The following is a 14,499-nucleotide window of genomic DNA, read 5'->3' as shown; positions in this document are numbered from 1 at the left end:
TTATCCTAGCCCATTTATATGTACTCTCTGACCGCAAGTGAGTTAACCTAGTCCAATATAAGTACTCCTTGACCCAAAGTGAGTTACCCTAGCCCGTTTATAAGTACTCCCTGACCCCAAGTGAGTTACCTTAGTCCCATATAAGTACTCCCAGACCCCAAGTGAGTTACCCTAGTCCCATAGAAGTACTCCCAGACCCCAAGTGAGTTACCCTAATCCCACAGAAGTACTCCCTGACCCCAAGTGAGTTACCCTAGCCCCTATATAAGCAATCCCTTACCCCAAGTTAGTTATCCTAGCCCCTTTATATGTACTCTCTGACCGCAAGTGAGTTACCCTAGTCCCGTAGAAGTACACCCTGACCCCAAGTGAGTTACCATAGCCCCTTTACAAGTACTCCCTGACCCCATGTGAGTTACCCTAGTCCCATATAAGTACTCCCTGACCCCAAGTGAGTTACCTTAGTCCCATATAAGTACTCCCAGACCCCAAGTGAGTTACCCTAGTCCCATAAAAGTATTCCCTGACCCCAAGTGAGTTACCCTAGTCCCATAGAAGTACTCCCTGACGCCAAAGTGAGTTATCCTAGCCCCTATATAAGTACTCCCTGACCCCAAGTGAGTTATCCTAGCCCCTTTATAAGTACTCCCTGACCCCATTTGAGTTACCCTAGTCCCATATAAGTAATCCCTGACCCCAAATGAGTTACCTTAGTCCCATATAAATACTCCCTGACCCCAAGTGAGTTATCCTAGCCCCTTTATATGTACTCTCTGACCGCAATTGAGTTACCCTAGTCCATATAAGTACTCCTTGACCCAAAGTGAGTTACCCTAGCCCCTTTATAAGTACTCCCTGACCCCATGTGAGTTACCTTAGTCCCATATAAGTACTCCCAGACCCTAAGTGAGTTACCCTAATTCCATAGAAGTACTCCCTGACCCCAAGTGAGTTACCCTAGCCCCTATATAAGCACTCCCTTACCCCAAATTAGTTATCCTAGCCCCTTTATATGTACCCTCTGACCGCAAGTGAGTTACCCTAGTCCCATAGAAGTACTCCCTGACCCCAAGTGAGTTATCCTAGCCCCTTTATATGTACTCTCTGACCGCAAGTGAGTTACCCTAGTCCCATAGAAGTACTCCCTGACCACAAGTGAGTTTCCATATCACCTTTATAAGTACTCCCTGACCCCAAGTGAGTTATCCAAGCTCATTTATATGTACTCCCTGACCCCAAGTGAGTTACTTTAGTCCCATATAAGTACTCCCAGACTCCAAGTGAGTTACCCTAGTCCCATAGAAGTACTCCCTGACCCCAAGTGTGTTATCCAAGCCCATTTATATGTACTCCCTGACCCCAAGTGAGTTACTTTAGTCCCATATAAGTACTCCCAGACCCCAAGTGAGTTACCCTAGTCCCATAGAAGTACTCCCAGACCCCAAGTGAGTTACCCCAATCCCACAGAAGTACTCCCTGACCCCAAGTGAGTTACCCTAGCCCCTATATAAGTAATCCCTTACCCCAAGTTAGTTATCCTAGCCCCTTTATATGTACTCTCTGACCGCAAGTGAGTTACCCTAGTCCCATAGAAGTACTCCCTGACCCCAAGTGAGTTACCATAGCTCCTTTATAAGTACTCCCTGACCCCAAGTGAGTTATCCTAGCCCCTTTATAAGTATTCCCTGACCCCATTTGAGTTACCTTAGTCCCATATAAATACTCCCTGACCCCAAGTGAGTTATCCTAGCCCCTTTATATGTACTCTCTGACCGCAAGTGAGTTACCCTAGTCCATTATAAGTACTCCTTGACCCAAAGTGAGTTACCCTAGCCCCTTTATAAGTACTCCCTGACCCCATGTGAGTTACCTTAGTCCCATATAAGTACTCCCAGACCCCAAGTGAGTTACCCTAGTCCCATAGAAGTACTCCCTGACGCCGAAGTGAGTTATCCTAGCACCTTTATAAGTACTCCCTGACCCCAAGTGAGTTACCATAGCCACTTTATAAGTACTCCCTGACCCCAAGTGAGTTACCCTAATCCCTTATAACTACTCCCTGAACCAAAGTGAGTTACCCTAGCCCCTATATAAGTACTCCCTGACCCCAAGTGAGTTATCCTAGCCCCTTTATAAGTACTCCCTGACCCCATTTGAGTTACCGGTATAATGTATTTTGCCCGAAAAATTACTAGGCCAAAACGAAGATTAGGCATGGTCATCTAGAAAAAGTGTGAATATGACGTGATACATAAACTCCCGTCCTCGACTCTGGCGCACCCAAGTATTAAAGTTTTGAAGTATAATTAACTCAGAGGAAAGTGGAATGGAATATTTTGTTAAATATTGATATTATTAAAGGCTTGACAGGTTATTGCCATAAGATGGACGGAAGAAATACTGAAAATTGAATTAATAATTGAGCGAATGTTTATCAGATACGTATATGTAGTTTGGTTATTGAATTTAATAAAAGTGTATACATTGTGGAATATATTTCTTTGTTAAAAATATGTTATTGTTACAGGTTAACACGCAGGATTACAACTTTATTGAAGTGTGGAAATTTTAGTAAAACAAATAATGTTACAGGATTGGAAATAAAATAAAATAACGTTGAAATTATACGAATACATAATGATAAGCAGTTGACACAGAACAGTGAATAAAACAATGTATTAAAATGGATGAACTTTCAATGTACATTGATATCTGCTTTCTGATTATTAGATACAGAGTATATATACTTGTTTACGTTATGCTGTGGTAGCTTTACAAGGCTTCATAAAAATGATATTGCATTACAATCTCCATGAGAGGCAAGCTTAAATGTCATAGCTTGTTTCATTACAACATACAGAAAAGACGCAGGTATATGAATAAAGGTATATAATATAAACAAATTATTTCTATTCCACGCTCATGATTATTTTTTAATTTATTACACTCAAGGCAGCTTAGAAAATTAATAAAAAAAGGAAGGACCATTAGATCAATGCTTAAATATAATTATGACATTTTAAGCAGATTATGATAAAGATGATTAAGGTTAAAATGTGAGTGAAAGAAAATCATTCTATCAAAAAACTAATAAAGATGGAAAACATGCAGGCTCTATGACTTATACAAGATGTTAATGTAAGTACATTTCTTACCTATTTCTTATTTATCATCACATTAACATTAGGGTAAATCTAACTGTATAAAACTTGGTAAATGCGAAGATTATACAATTTGGGGTAAATAAGCGTACAGGGTAAACTTATGTATGAGTGCGCAGCATCTAAAAGTAAGCAAACTCTAAATATATTTTAACGTACAAAATTGTTTGAGTAATTTTAATGAAAACTATTTAACCATTAAAATAGTCACTAAGTCCAAAGATTAAGCTTACTTGCTCTTAGATATTGTGCACTCATACATCAGTTTATCCTATATGTATTTGATTATCAGAAGTTGTAAATTATTCACATCCATCAAGCCTTAAGGTCCAAGGCAAACCCTTTCGTTAAAGTTAACCACTGAATTACAGCAGTATATTTCATGGAAAGAGAACTATATTACTTCAAATAAACTTTAACTTTAAACGCAGAGTTTGTCCTCTACCTTATTGAAATATGTTTGATGTTCTAACTTTAATTTAGAGTATCTTTTTAATACCTACAACTAGCTAATCTTTTCCCATTTACTCTGCGCATTGGTGATTACATCATTTGTTAATATTATTCCAGGTAACGAAGGACTGTTAAATTATTCAAAGAGAAGTACGAACAGCAATATTCATGAATCATTGTTACAAATGACATTATGGATGTTCAAAAGAAACCAACTAATAATAAGAGTAAAGCTTTAAATTGACTTCTCCAGCCCATGAGCATCCAAACAAATGTATTGCAAGTTAACTAAAAAACATTAGTCAAGCAGAGAAATGTTCAATAGAAATTTTTGTGCATAATTTTGCTTATTGACTTATTTTGAACTTTACACATTGTTTTCTCTGTGGTCTTTTTACATAACTTGCTACTTCTCATAAAAGAAAATTGTAATTTCTATCTACATTAAAATTATAAGTGAGTTGCAATTTCTTTCTTTATATATATATATTGCAGAATTTAAAAATTTTTCGGTGATTTATGGCGTTATTACACTGTTATATACTTTAAAATAATGAATACATCATATAAGGATTAATTACTCGAATTTAAAGAATAAGGAGTGTATAGAAAATATATTTTTAAAAATAATCAAAACGTGTACAATACATATATTAAGTTAGTGTTTTATAAAGGTTGAGTATTATAATTTTTTTAATGTATTTAAATATATATTAATAATGTGGATATTTTAGATAAATGGAAGCAAATTATTTGGCCATGAAATTACCTATTCAATTTTAATATTACTGACTTATCTATTGGTCCTTGTTTTATAATATTAGTGGAGGAAATATATTGCAAATTATAATCTGTAACAGGAATTGATTAGAATGTTATTTTTTTTTGTAATATTTGCATACATTATATAATTACCTTTTTGTTGTAAATGTTTTTTAATACTTTTTATTGTATCTTCATTTTTATATACACTTAAAATTAAGAATTGGTTTATAATGTTATCATAATCTTTATAATTAGTTGTACGAAATTTATTCCATGCAATTTGCAACCACCTGTTATACCTTAATGACTTTTGTTTTATTATTGAACATCTTATTTTTTTACCATTTTCTAATTGTTTCAATTCTAAATTTGTAGATTTTATGACTTCTATTAGTTTAGCTAAGAAAAAATGTTGAAAAACAAGAAAATACTTCAATAATTATGTTTCATATGCCCCAATAGCTATGAACAATACTGGCAAGTTAATTTCGGGAATCAGATACTGGATCTTCTTTTCCTACATACATATGCTTAACAATATATTTAGGATATATATGTATGTACACAATAAACTAGCTGTAGAAATTTTGTGCACAACAGATATATATATATATATATATATATATTGTGTTGTTGCAAATATAAGTGATTTATGCAGTTTATTAGTTTAAAAATGTACATGCCAAAAGTGATAGCATATGCAGAAACAGAAATTAATCTGCATTCTTTTAGAAATTGTCATGCCTATATATTATTTATGGCTACTAGGGTATATTAATTAATTCTGAAAGAAGAGTATTATATATATGTAATTAGTAATAATGATAAGTTAAAGATAAGAATATAATCTTTTAGAGATTATATAAATATTAAATTATAATTACAACAAAACTTAGGGAACCGTGGTCGTTTACGTATTAGTTTATTTAGCATTCTGTGATAACGCTCCTGAGAATTATTGGTCCTATCTGGAGCTTGAAAAACGCTTAACGTATTAGCGTTTGTTTTCTTAACCCACTGCCTTTCAAAGTAAATTAAAAATTTTGCTAAAATCTGTTTTAGCACTGGATCCTGTTCTATCCCATTTTTTATTAAGTAAAATCCTCTTTGTATATGCTGAGGCGGCAGTAATGGTAAATTATACAATTTTCGTTTTGCTACTATTATTTTACTACTTAAAGCAAGATGTGCAGCTTTTATTTGTTCAAATATTCCGCATTTTTGAAAGTATTTTCTAAGATCCTATACAAGTAATACAAATGAAATTAATTATTATATATTTTCATGCTTGTTCAAATACGAAAAATGCATATAACTTACATATGTGTAATGAAAATAACATCCTTGCAAATTAATTTCAGGAAATACCGTTTTAATAGAATTTTGCATTGCCTTTTCAAAATCACTAATGCATAAAATAGGTACAAAACTGCCTAACAGTTTTTCTCTTATTAAGTAAAAAACATTTTCATAATTTTTTTGCGTTTTAGAATTTGTTAGGACCCAAATAAATGGAAAAAACTAAAATAAAAAAGCCGTATATATTACATATTGAAAAATATGTATGCAAACATTTCAAAATGTTAAAGTTAATTTGCAATTATTATTACCTTATCATTAACTTTACCCATTAGAGTAATCATTTGTTTGGCTTGTCCAATTTTTGGAACACACCTAAAAGTCCCGTCTACGCTTATAGTTGTACACTTACTAAAAGCTTTTATTAATATTTCATCGTAAAAAACTACTGAGACACACTCTCCTTCTTTATATTCTAAAGTTTTGATTGTATGGCTCTCTTCCCCTACAGGAAATGTTAACATATTTTTCCACTTTTCAGTAGATAAAATTATATTACAGCCTTCAATTTGTTTTACTGGAGGAGGATTATCATTTCTCTTCCATGAATTAATGGTATTTTTCATAATTTCAAAAGAGTTATTTACAGCTGCTTCTGGATGCCTACATTGTAATTAAGAAATATATTTATATTATGGATTTGTATTAGATTTACAGTCTAATTAATGTCGTTAGTTATTATACCTGTTTGCTCCAAAGTCATATGCCTCTTTTGAAGTTGATGGAGTTGATGAGACAGTATTAAAAATACAATTTCGAAAATTCACAGTTTTCTCATATTGCATCTCTTTTTCGTGATTATGAATTGATCCGCTAATAAAAACTGTATCATTTTTCAATTTTGCGGAGCCTTCGCAACCGGGATATTTACACTTTAAATAACTAAAAAATTCAAAACTTATAAATAGAGAAACTACAGGCAGCCATCTAAATATAATATCAATTTATATATGTATAGTATATATGTACGTGATTCTTTCGCCTTTCATATTATTATAATTTTTATTCACGTAATAAATATATCCATCAGGATATAATACTGACAAATTTTTCTTGGCAGTCTGCATTTTATTAAACTTTCAAATTATGCTAAACACTGTAGACACTATCTAGTAAAAACGTAAACGATTCCCTTCGATATGTAGCTCGCCAGTATTAAAAAAAACCCGGTTCTGACAGGTTTGACAATTTTCAAAAAATTAATAATGACTTGTTAGAAAAATTTGTGCACCTTTTATTCTAAGAGATATATTTAATAAATAAATAAAAATTCATGAAAGTTAAATGGGTATATAATGGAAAAACTTCAAAATGCTTGAATGAACTGTATCTATCATTTATTACAATGGCTATGCTGTAACAACTTAGTGCTAAGGTGGCGTTAAGTCACGATTAGTCAAATTCAATTAATGGTTGCGTTTCAAATTTTAAGCGCTAAGGTAGCGCTATATCATGATTGGTCAGTTGAATCAATTTGACCAATCCTGACACGTATTTTACCTAGCGCTACCATAGCGCTAAAGTTTTGAAACGCAGCCAATTTAACCAACCATAAAATCTTTTACATAGAACTACCTCGGCGCCAAGGTGTATAAATGCAAAAAGCTTCACCTAACAAAAATTAAAAAAAACCGATATTATTAGCAAAAAAATAATAAATTACTCACAATCAAAATTCCTCTTTAAATATTGTATGCATATTTAGCATTATCAAACAAATAACTCGTTCATAGTCTCTGAAAAAGCACACATAATATAAATAATATAAATATAACTTACTAATTAAATTCTGCATTATATATATATATAAAGAAAGAAATTGCAACTCACTTATAATTTTAATGTAGATAGAAATTACAATTTTCTTTTATGAGAAGTAGCAAGTTATGTAAAAAGACCACAGAGAAAACAATGTGTAAAGTTCAAAATAAGTCAATAAGCAAAATTATGCACAAAAATTTCTATTGAACATTTCTCTGCTTGACTAATGTTTTTTAGTTAACTTGCAATACATTTGTTTGGATGCTCATGGGCTGGAGAAGTCAATTTAAAGCTTTACTCTTATTATTAGTTGGTTTCTTTTGAACATCCATAATGTCATTTGTAACAATGATTCATGAATATTGCTGTTCGTACTTCTCTTTGAATAATTTAACAGTCCTTCGTTACCTGGAATAATATTAACAAATGATGTAATCACCAATGCGCAGAGTAAATGGGAAAAGATTAGCTAGTTGTAGGTATTAAAAAGATACTCTAAATTAAAGTTAGAACATCAAACATATTTCAATAAGGTAGAGGACAAACTCTGCGTTTAAAGTTAAAGTTTATTTGAAGTAATATAGTTCTCTTTCCATGAAATATACTGCTGTAATTCAGTGGTTAACTTTAACGAAAGGGTTTGCCTTGGACCTTAAGGCTTGATGGATGTGAATAATTTACAACTTCTGATAATCAAATACATATAGGATAAACTGATGTATGAGTGCACAATATCTAAGAGCAAGTAAGCTTAATCTTTGGACTTAGTGACTATTTTAATGGTTAAATAGTTTTCATTAAAATTACTCAAACAATTTTGTACGTTAAAATATATTTAGAGTTTGCTTACTTTTAGATGCTGCGCACTCATACATAAGTTTACCCTGTACGCTTATTTACCCCAAATTGTATAATCTTCGCATTTACCAAGTTTTATACAGTTAGATTTACCCTAATGTTAATGTGATGATAAATAAGAAATAGGTAAGAAATGTACTTACATTAACATCTTGTATAAGTCATAGAGCCTGCATGTTTTCCATCTTTATTAGTTTTTTGATAGAATGATTTTCTTTCACTCACATTTTAACCTTAATCATCTTTATCATAATCTGCTTAAAATGTCATAATTATATTTAAGCATTGATCTAATGGTCCTTCCTTTTTTTATTAATTTTCTAAGCTGCCTTGAGTGTAATAAATTAAAAAATAATCATGAGCGTGGAATAGAAATAATTTGTTTATATTATATACCTTTATTCATATACCTGCGTCTTTTCTGTATGTTGTAATGAAACAAGCTATGACATTTAAGCTTGCCTCCCATGGAGATTGTAATGCAATATCATTTTTATGAAGCCTTGTAAAGCTACCACAGCATAACGTAAACAAGTATATATACTCTGTATCTAATAATCAGAAAGCAGATATCAATGTACATTGAAAGTTCATCCATTTTAATACATTGTTTTATTCACTGTTCTGTGTCAACTGCTTATCATTATGTATTCGTATAATTTCAACGTTATTTTATTTTATTTCCAATCCTGTAACATTATTTGTTTTACTAAAATTTCCACACTTCAATAAAGTTGTAATCCTGCGTGTTAACCTGTAACAATAACATATTTTTAACAAAGAAATATATTCCACAATGTATACACTTTTATTAAATTCAATAACCAAACTACATATACGTATCTGATAAACATTCGCTCAATTATTAATTCAATTTTCAGTATTTCTTCCGTCCATCTTATGGCAATAACCTGTCAAGCCTTTAATAATATCAATATTTAACAAAATATTCCATTCCACTTTCCTCTGAGTTAATTATACTTCAAAACTTTAATACTTGGGTGCGCCAGAGTCGAGGACGGGAGTTTATGTATCACGTCATATTCACACTTTTTCTAGATGACCATGCCTAATCTTCGTTTTGGCCTAGTAATTTTTCGGGCAAAATACATTATACCGAGTTACCCTAGTCCCATATAAGTAATCCCTGACCCCAAATGAGTTACCTTAGTCCCATATAAATACTCCCTGACCCCAAGTGAGTTATCCTAGCCCCTTTATATGTACTCTCTGACCGCAATTGAGTTACCCTAGTCCATATAAGTACTCCTTGACCCAAAGTGAGTTACCCTAGCCCCTTTATAAGTACTCCCTGACCCCATGTGAGTTACCTTAGTCCCATATAAGTACTCCCAGACCCCAAGTGAGTTACCCTAATTCCATAGAAGTACTCCCTGACCCCAAGTGAGTTACCCTAGCCCCTATATAAGCACTCCCTTACCCCAAATTAGTTATCCTAGCCCCTTTATATGTACCCTCTGACCGCAAGTGAGTTACCCTAGTCCCATAGAAGTACTCCCTGACCCCAAGTGAGTTATCCTAGCCCCTTTATATGTACTCTCTGACCGCAAGTGAGTTACCCTAGTCCCATAGAAGTACTCCCTGACCACAAGTGAGTTTCCATATCACCTTTATAAGTACTCCCTGACCCCAAGTGAGTTATCCAAGCTCATTTATATGTACTCCCTGACCCCAAGTGAGTTTCTTTAGTCCCATAGAAGTACTCCCTGACCACATGTTAGTTATCCTAGCCCCTTTATATGTACTCTCTGACCGCAAGTGAGTTACCCTAGTCCAATATAAGTACTCCTTGACCCAAAGTGAGTTACCGTAGCCCCTTTATAAGTACTCCCTGACCCCATGTGAGTTATCCTAGCCCATTTATATGCACTCTCTGACCGCAAGTGAGTTACCCTAGTCCCATATAAGTACTCCCTGACCCCAAGTGAGTTACCTTAGTCCCATATAAGTACTCCCAGACCCCAAGTGAGTTACCCTAGTCCCATAGAAGTACTCCCAGACCCCAAGTGAGTTACCCTAATCCCACAGAAGTACTCCCTGACCCCAAGTGAGTTACCCTAGCCCCTATATAAGCAATCCCTTACCCCAAGTTAGTTATCCTAGCCCCTTTATATGAACTCTCTGACCGCAAGTGAGTTACCCTAGTCCCGTAGAAGTACTCCCTGACCCCAAGTGAGTTACCATAGCCCCTTTACAAGTACTCCCTGACCCCATGTGAGTTACCCTAGTCCCATATAAGTACTCCCTGACCCCAAGTGAGTTACCTTAGTCCCATATAAGTACTCCCAGACCCCAAGTGAGTTACCCTAGTCCCATAAAAGTATTCCCTGACCCCAAGTGAGTTACCCTAGTCCCATAGAAGTACTCCCTGACGCCAAAGTGAGTTATCCTAGCCCCTATATAAGTACTCCCTGACCCCAAGTGAGTTATCCTAGCCCCTTTATAAGTACTCCCTGACCCCATTTGAGTTATTCTAGTCCCATATAAGTAATCCCTGACCCCAAATGAGTTACCTTAGTCCCATATAAATACTCCCTGACCCCAAGTGAGTTATCCTAGCCCCTTTATATGTACTCTCTGACCGCAAGTGAGTTACCCTAGTCCATTATAAGTACTCTTTGACCCAAAGTGAGTTACCCTAGCCCCTTTATAAGTACTCCCTGACCCCATGTGAGTTACCTTAATCCCATATAAGTACTCCCAGACCCCAAGTGAGTTACCCTAGTCCCATAGAAGTACTCCCTGACGCCGAAGTGAGTTATCCTGGCCCCTTTATAAGTACTCCCTGACCCCATGTGAGTTACCTTAGTGCCATATAAGTACTCCCAGACCCCAAGTGAGTTACCCTAGTCCCATAGAAGTACTCCCAGACCCCAAGTGAGTTACCCTAATCCCACAGAAGTACTCCCTGACCCCAAGTGAGTTACCCTAGCCCCTATATAAGCACTCCCTTACCCTAAGTTAGTTATCCTAGCCCCTTTATATGTACTCTCTGACCGCAAGTGAGTTACTCTAGTCCCATAGAAGTACTCCCTGACCCCAAGTGAGTTACCCTAGTCCCATAGAAGTACTCCCTGACGCCAAAGTGAGTTATCCTAGCCCCTATATAAGTACTCCCTGACCCCAAGTGAGTTATCCTAGCCCCTTTATAAGTACTCCCTGACCCCATTTGAGTTACCCTAGTCCCATATAAGTAATCCCTGACCCCAAATGAGTTACCTTAGTCCCATATAAATACTCCCTGACCCCAAGTGAGTTATCCTAGCCCCTTTATATGTACTCTCTGACCGCAAGTGAGTTACCCTAGTCCATTATAAGTACTCCTTGACCCAAAGTGAGTTACCCTAGCCCCTTTATAAGTACTCCCTGACCCCATGTGAGTTACCTTAGTCCCATATAAGTACTCCCAGACCCCAAGTGAGTTACCCTAGTCCCATAGAAGTACTCCCTGACGCCGAAGTGAGTTATCCTAGCACCTTTATAAGTACTCCCTGACCCCAAGTGAGTTACCATAGCCCCTTTATAAGTACTCCCTGACCCCAAGTGAGTTACCCTAATCCCTTATAACTACTCCCTGAACCAAAGTGAGTTACCCTAGCCCCTATATAAGCACTCCCTTACCCCAAGATAGTTATCCTAGCCCCTTTATATGTACTCTCTGACCGCAAGTGAGTTACCCAAGTCCCATAGAAGTACTCCCTGACCCCAAGTGAGTTACCATATCACCTTTATAAGTACTCCCTGACCCCAATTGAGTTATCCTAGCCCCTTTATATGTTTTCTCTGACCGCAAGTGAGTTACCCTAGTCTAATATAAGTACTCCTAGACCCAAAGTGAGTTACCCTAGCCCCTTTATAAGTACTCCCTGACCCCATGTGAGTTACCCTAGTCCCATATAAGTACTCCCTGACCCCAAGTGAGTTACCTTAGTACCATATAAGTACTCCCAGACCCCAAGTGAGTTACCCTAATCCCTTATAACTACTCCCTGAACCAAAGTGAGTTACCCTAGCCCCTATATAAGCACTCCCTTACCCCAAGATAGTTATCCTAGCCCCTTTATTTGTACTCTCTGACCGCAAGTGAGTTACCCAAGTCCCATAGAGGTACTCCCTGACCCCAAGTGAGTTACCATATCACCTTTATAAGTACTCCCTGACCCCAATTGAGTTATCCTAGCCCCTTTATATGTTTTCTCTGACCGCAAGTGAGTTACCCTTGTCTAATATAAGTACTCCTAGACCCAAAGTGAGTTACCCTACCCCCTTTACAAGTACTCCCTGACCCCATGTGAGTTACCCTAGTCCCATATAAGTACTCCCTGACCCCAAGTGAGTTACCTTAGTCCCATATAAGCACTCCCAGACCCCAAGAGAGTTACCCTAGTCCCATAAAAGTATTCCCTGACCCCAAGTGAGTTACCCTAGTCCCACAGAAGTACTCCCTGACCCCAAGTGAGTTACCCTAGCCCCTATATAAGCAATCCCTTACCCCAAGTTAGTTATCCTAGCCCCTTTATATGTACTCTCTGACCGCAAGTGAGTTACCCTAGTCCCATAGAAGTACTCCCTGACCCCAAGTGAGTTACCATAGCTCCTTTATAAGTACTCCCTGACCCCAAGTGAGATACCCTAATCCCATATAAGTAATCCCTGACCCCAAATGAGTTACCTTAGTCCCATAGAAGTACTCCCTGACCCCAAGTGAGTTACCTTAGTACCATATAAGTACTCCCAGACCCCAAGTGAGTTACCCTAATCCCTTATAACTACTCCCTGAACCAAAGTGAGTTACCCTAGCCCCTATATAAGCACTCCCTTACCCCAAGATAGTTATCCTAGCCCCTTTATTTGTACTCTCTGACCGCAAGTGAGTTACCCAAGTCCCATAGAGGTACTCCCTGACCCCAAGTGAGTTACCAGTTCACCTTTATAAGTACTCCCTGACCCCAATTGAGTTATCCTAGCCCCTTTATATGTTTTCTCTGACCGCAAGTGAGTTACCCTAGTCTAATATAAGTACTCCTAGACCCAAAGTGAGTTACCCTAGCCCCTTTACAAGTACTCCCTGACCCCATGTGAGTTACCCTAGTCCCATAAAAGTATTCCCTGACCCCAAGTGAGTTACCCTAGTCCCACAGAAGTACTCCCTGACCCCAAGTGAGTTACCCTAGCCCCTATATAAGCAATCCCTTACCCCAAGTTAGTTATCCTAGCCCCTTTATATGTACTCTCTGACCGCAAGTGAGTTACCCTAGTCCCATAGAAGTACTCCCTGACCCCAAGTGAGTTATCCTAGCCCCTTTATATGTACTCTCTGACCGCAAGTGAGTTACCCTAGTCCCATAGAAGTACTCCCTGACCCCAAGTGAGTTACCATATCACCTTTATAAGTACTCCTTGACCCCAATTGAGTTATCCTAGCCCCTTTATATGTACTCCCAGACCCCAAGTGAGTTACCCTAGTCCCATAGAAGTACTCCCAGACCCCAAGTGAGTTACCCTAATCCCACAGAAGTACTCCCTGACCCCAAGTGAGTTACCCTAGCCCCTATATAAGCACTCCCTTACCCTAAGTTAGTTATCCTAGCCCCTTTATATGTACTCTCTGACCGCAAGTGAGTTACTCTAGTCCCATAGAAGTACTCCCTGACCCCAAGTTAGTTATCCTAGCCCCTATATATGTACTCTCTGACCGCAAGTGAGTTACCCTAGTCCAATATAAGTACTCCTTGACCGCAAGTGAGTTACCCTAGTCCAATATAAGTACTCCTTGACCCAAAGTGAGTTACCCTAGCCCCTTTATAAGTACTCCCTGACCCCATGTGAGTTACCCTAGTCCCATATAAGTACTCCCTGACCCCAAGTGAGTTACCTTAGTCCCATATAAGTACTCCCAGACTCCAAGTGAGTTACCCTAGTCCCATAGAAGTACTCCCAGACCCCAAGTGAGTTACCCTAATCCCACAGAAGTAATCCCTGACCCCAAGTGAGTTACCCTAGCCCCTATATAAGCAATCCCTTACCCCAAGTTAGTTATCCTAGCCCCTTTATATGTACTCTCTGACCGCAAGTGAGTTACCCTAGTCCAATATAAGTACTCCTAGACCCAAAGTGAGTT

The 14,499-nt window shown here is 37.0% G+C and overlaps 1 protein-coding gene and 2 long non-coding RNA genes across 5 annotated transcripts; 1 reads left to right on the top strand and 2 right to left on the bottom strand.

Annotated features, from left to right (window-relative positions):
* The first annotated feature begins 2,866 nt into the window (after positions 1–2,866).
* Positions 2,867–4,505, top strand: LOC136784843 (uncharacterized). Its single transcript, XR_010824496.1, has 3 exons — positions 2,867–3,138; positions 3,732–4,070; positions 4,349–4,505. It is a non-coding gene; the product is annotated as an uncharacterized lncRNA (long non-coding RNA).
* Positions 4,506–5,039: 534 nt separating this feature from the next.
* Positions 5,040–6,308, bottom strand: LOC136784844 (uncharacterized). Its single transcript, XM_066745738.1, has 3 exons — positions 5,990–6,308; positions 5,700–5,900; positions 5,040–5,621 (listed from the first exon to the last, which is right to left on the bottom strand). Exons 1-3 carry the CDS (start codon positions 6,302–6,304, stop codon positions 5,238–5,240), a joined length of 900 nt encoding a protein of 299 aa, XP_066601835.1. The 5' UTR covers positions 6,305–6,308; the 3' UTR covers positions 5,040–5,237.
* Positions 6,309–6,482: 174 nt separating this feature from the next.
* LOC136784841 (uncharacterized) lies at positions 6,483–9,292 on the bottom strand. Of its 3 annotated transcripts, none has more exons than XR_010824495.1 (5): positions 8,768–9,292; positions 8,501–8,686; positions 7,569–7,907; positions 7,406–7,474; positions 6,483–6,620 (listed from the first exon to the last, which is right to left on the bottom strand). It is a non-coding gene; the product is annotated as an uncharacterized lncRNA (long non-coding RNA). The 3 variants fall into 3 exon arrangements; XR_010824494.1 differs by having other exon boundaries at positions 8,501–9,046; positions 9,112–9,149; XR_010824493.1 differs by having other exon boundaries at positions 8,501–9,292.
* Between the last annotated feature and the right edge of the window lie 5,207 nt (positions 9,293–14,499).

Source organism: Prorops nasuta, unplaced genomic scaffold, assembly GCF_024137725.1.
Source record: "Prorops nasuta isolate Cenicafe-Biocafe unplaced genomic scaffold, Cenicafe_Pnas_1.2 PNAS00077, whole genome shotgun sequence".
NCBI lineage: Eukaryota > Metazoa > Arthropoda > Insecta > Hymenoptera > Bethylidae > Prorops > Prorops nasuta.
The sequence above is the reverse complement of the archived record's forward strand: the minus strand, read 5'-3'. Positions and strand labels throughout refer to the sequence as shown.

Excerpts from the sequence above, each read along its gene's own strand:
- LOC136784844 (XM_066745738.1), bottom strand. The coding sequence starts at position 6,304 with ATGAAAAATACCATTAATTCATGGAAGAGAAATGATAATCCTCCTCCA. Across the intron at positions 5,901-5,989 it reads TGGGTAAAGTTAATGATAAG|TTTTTTCCATTTATTTGGGT; the intron begins GTAATAATAATT and ends TTTTTATTTTAG. Across the intron at positions 5,622-5,699 it reads GTTATTTTCATTACACATAT|GATCTTAGAAAATACTTTCA; the intron begins GTAAGTTATATG and ends TTACTTGTATAG.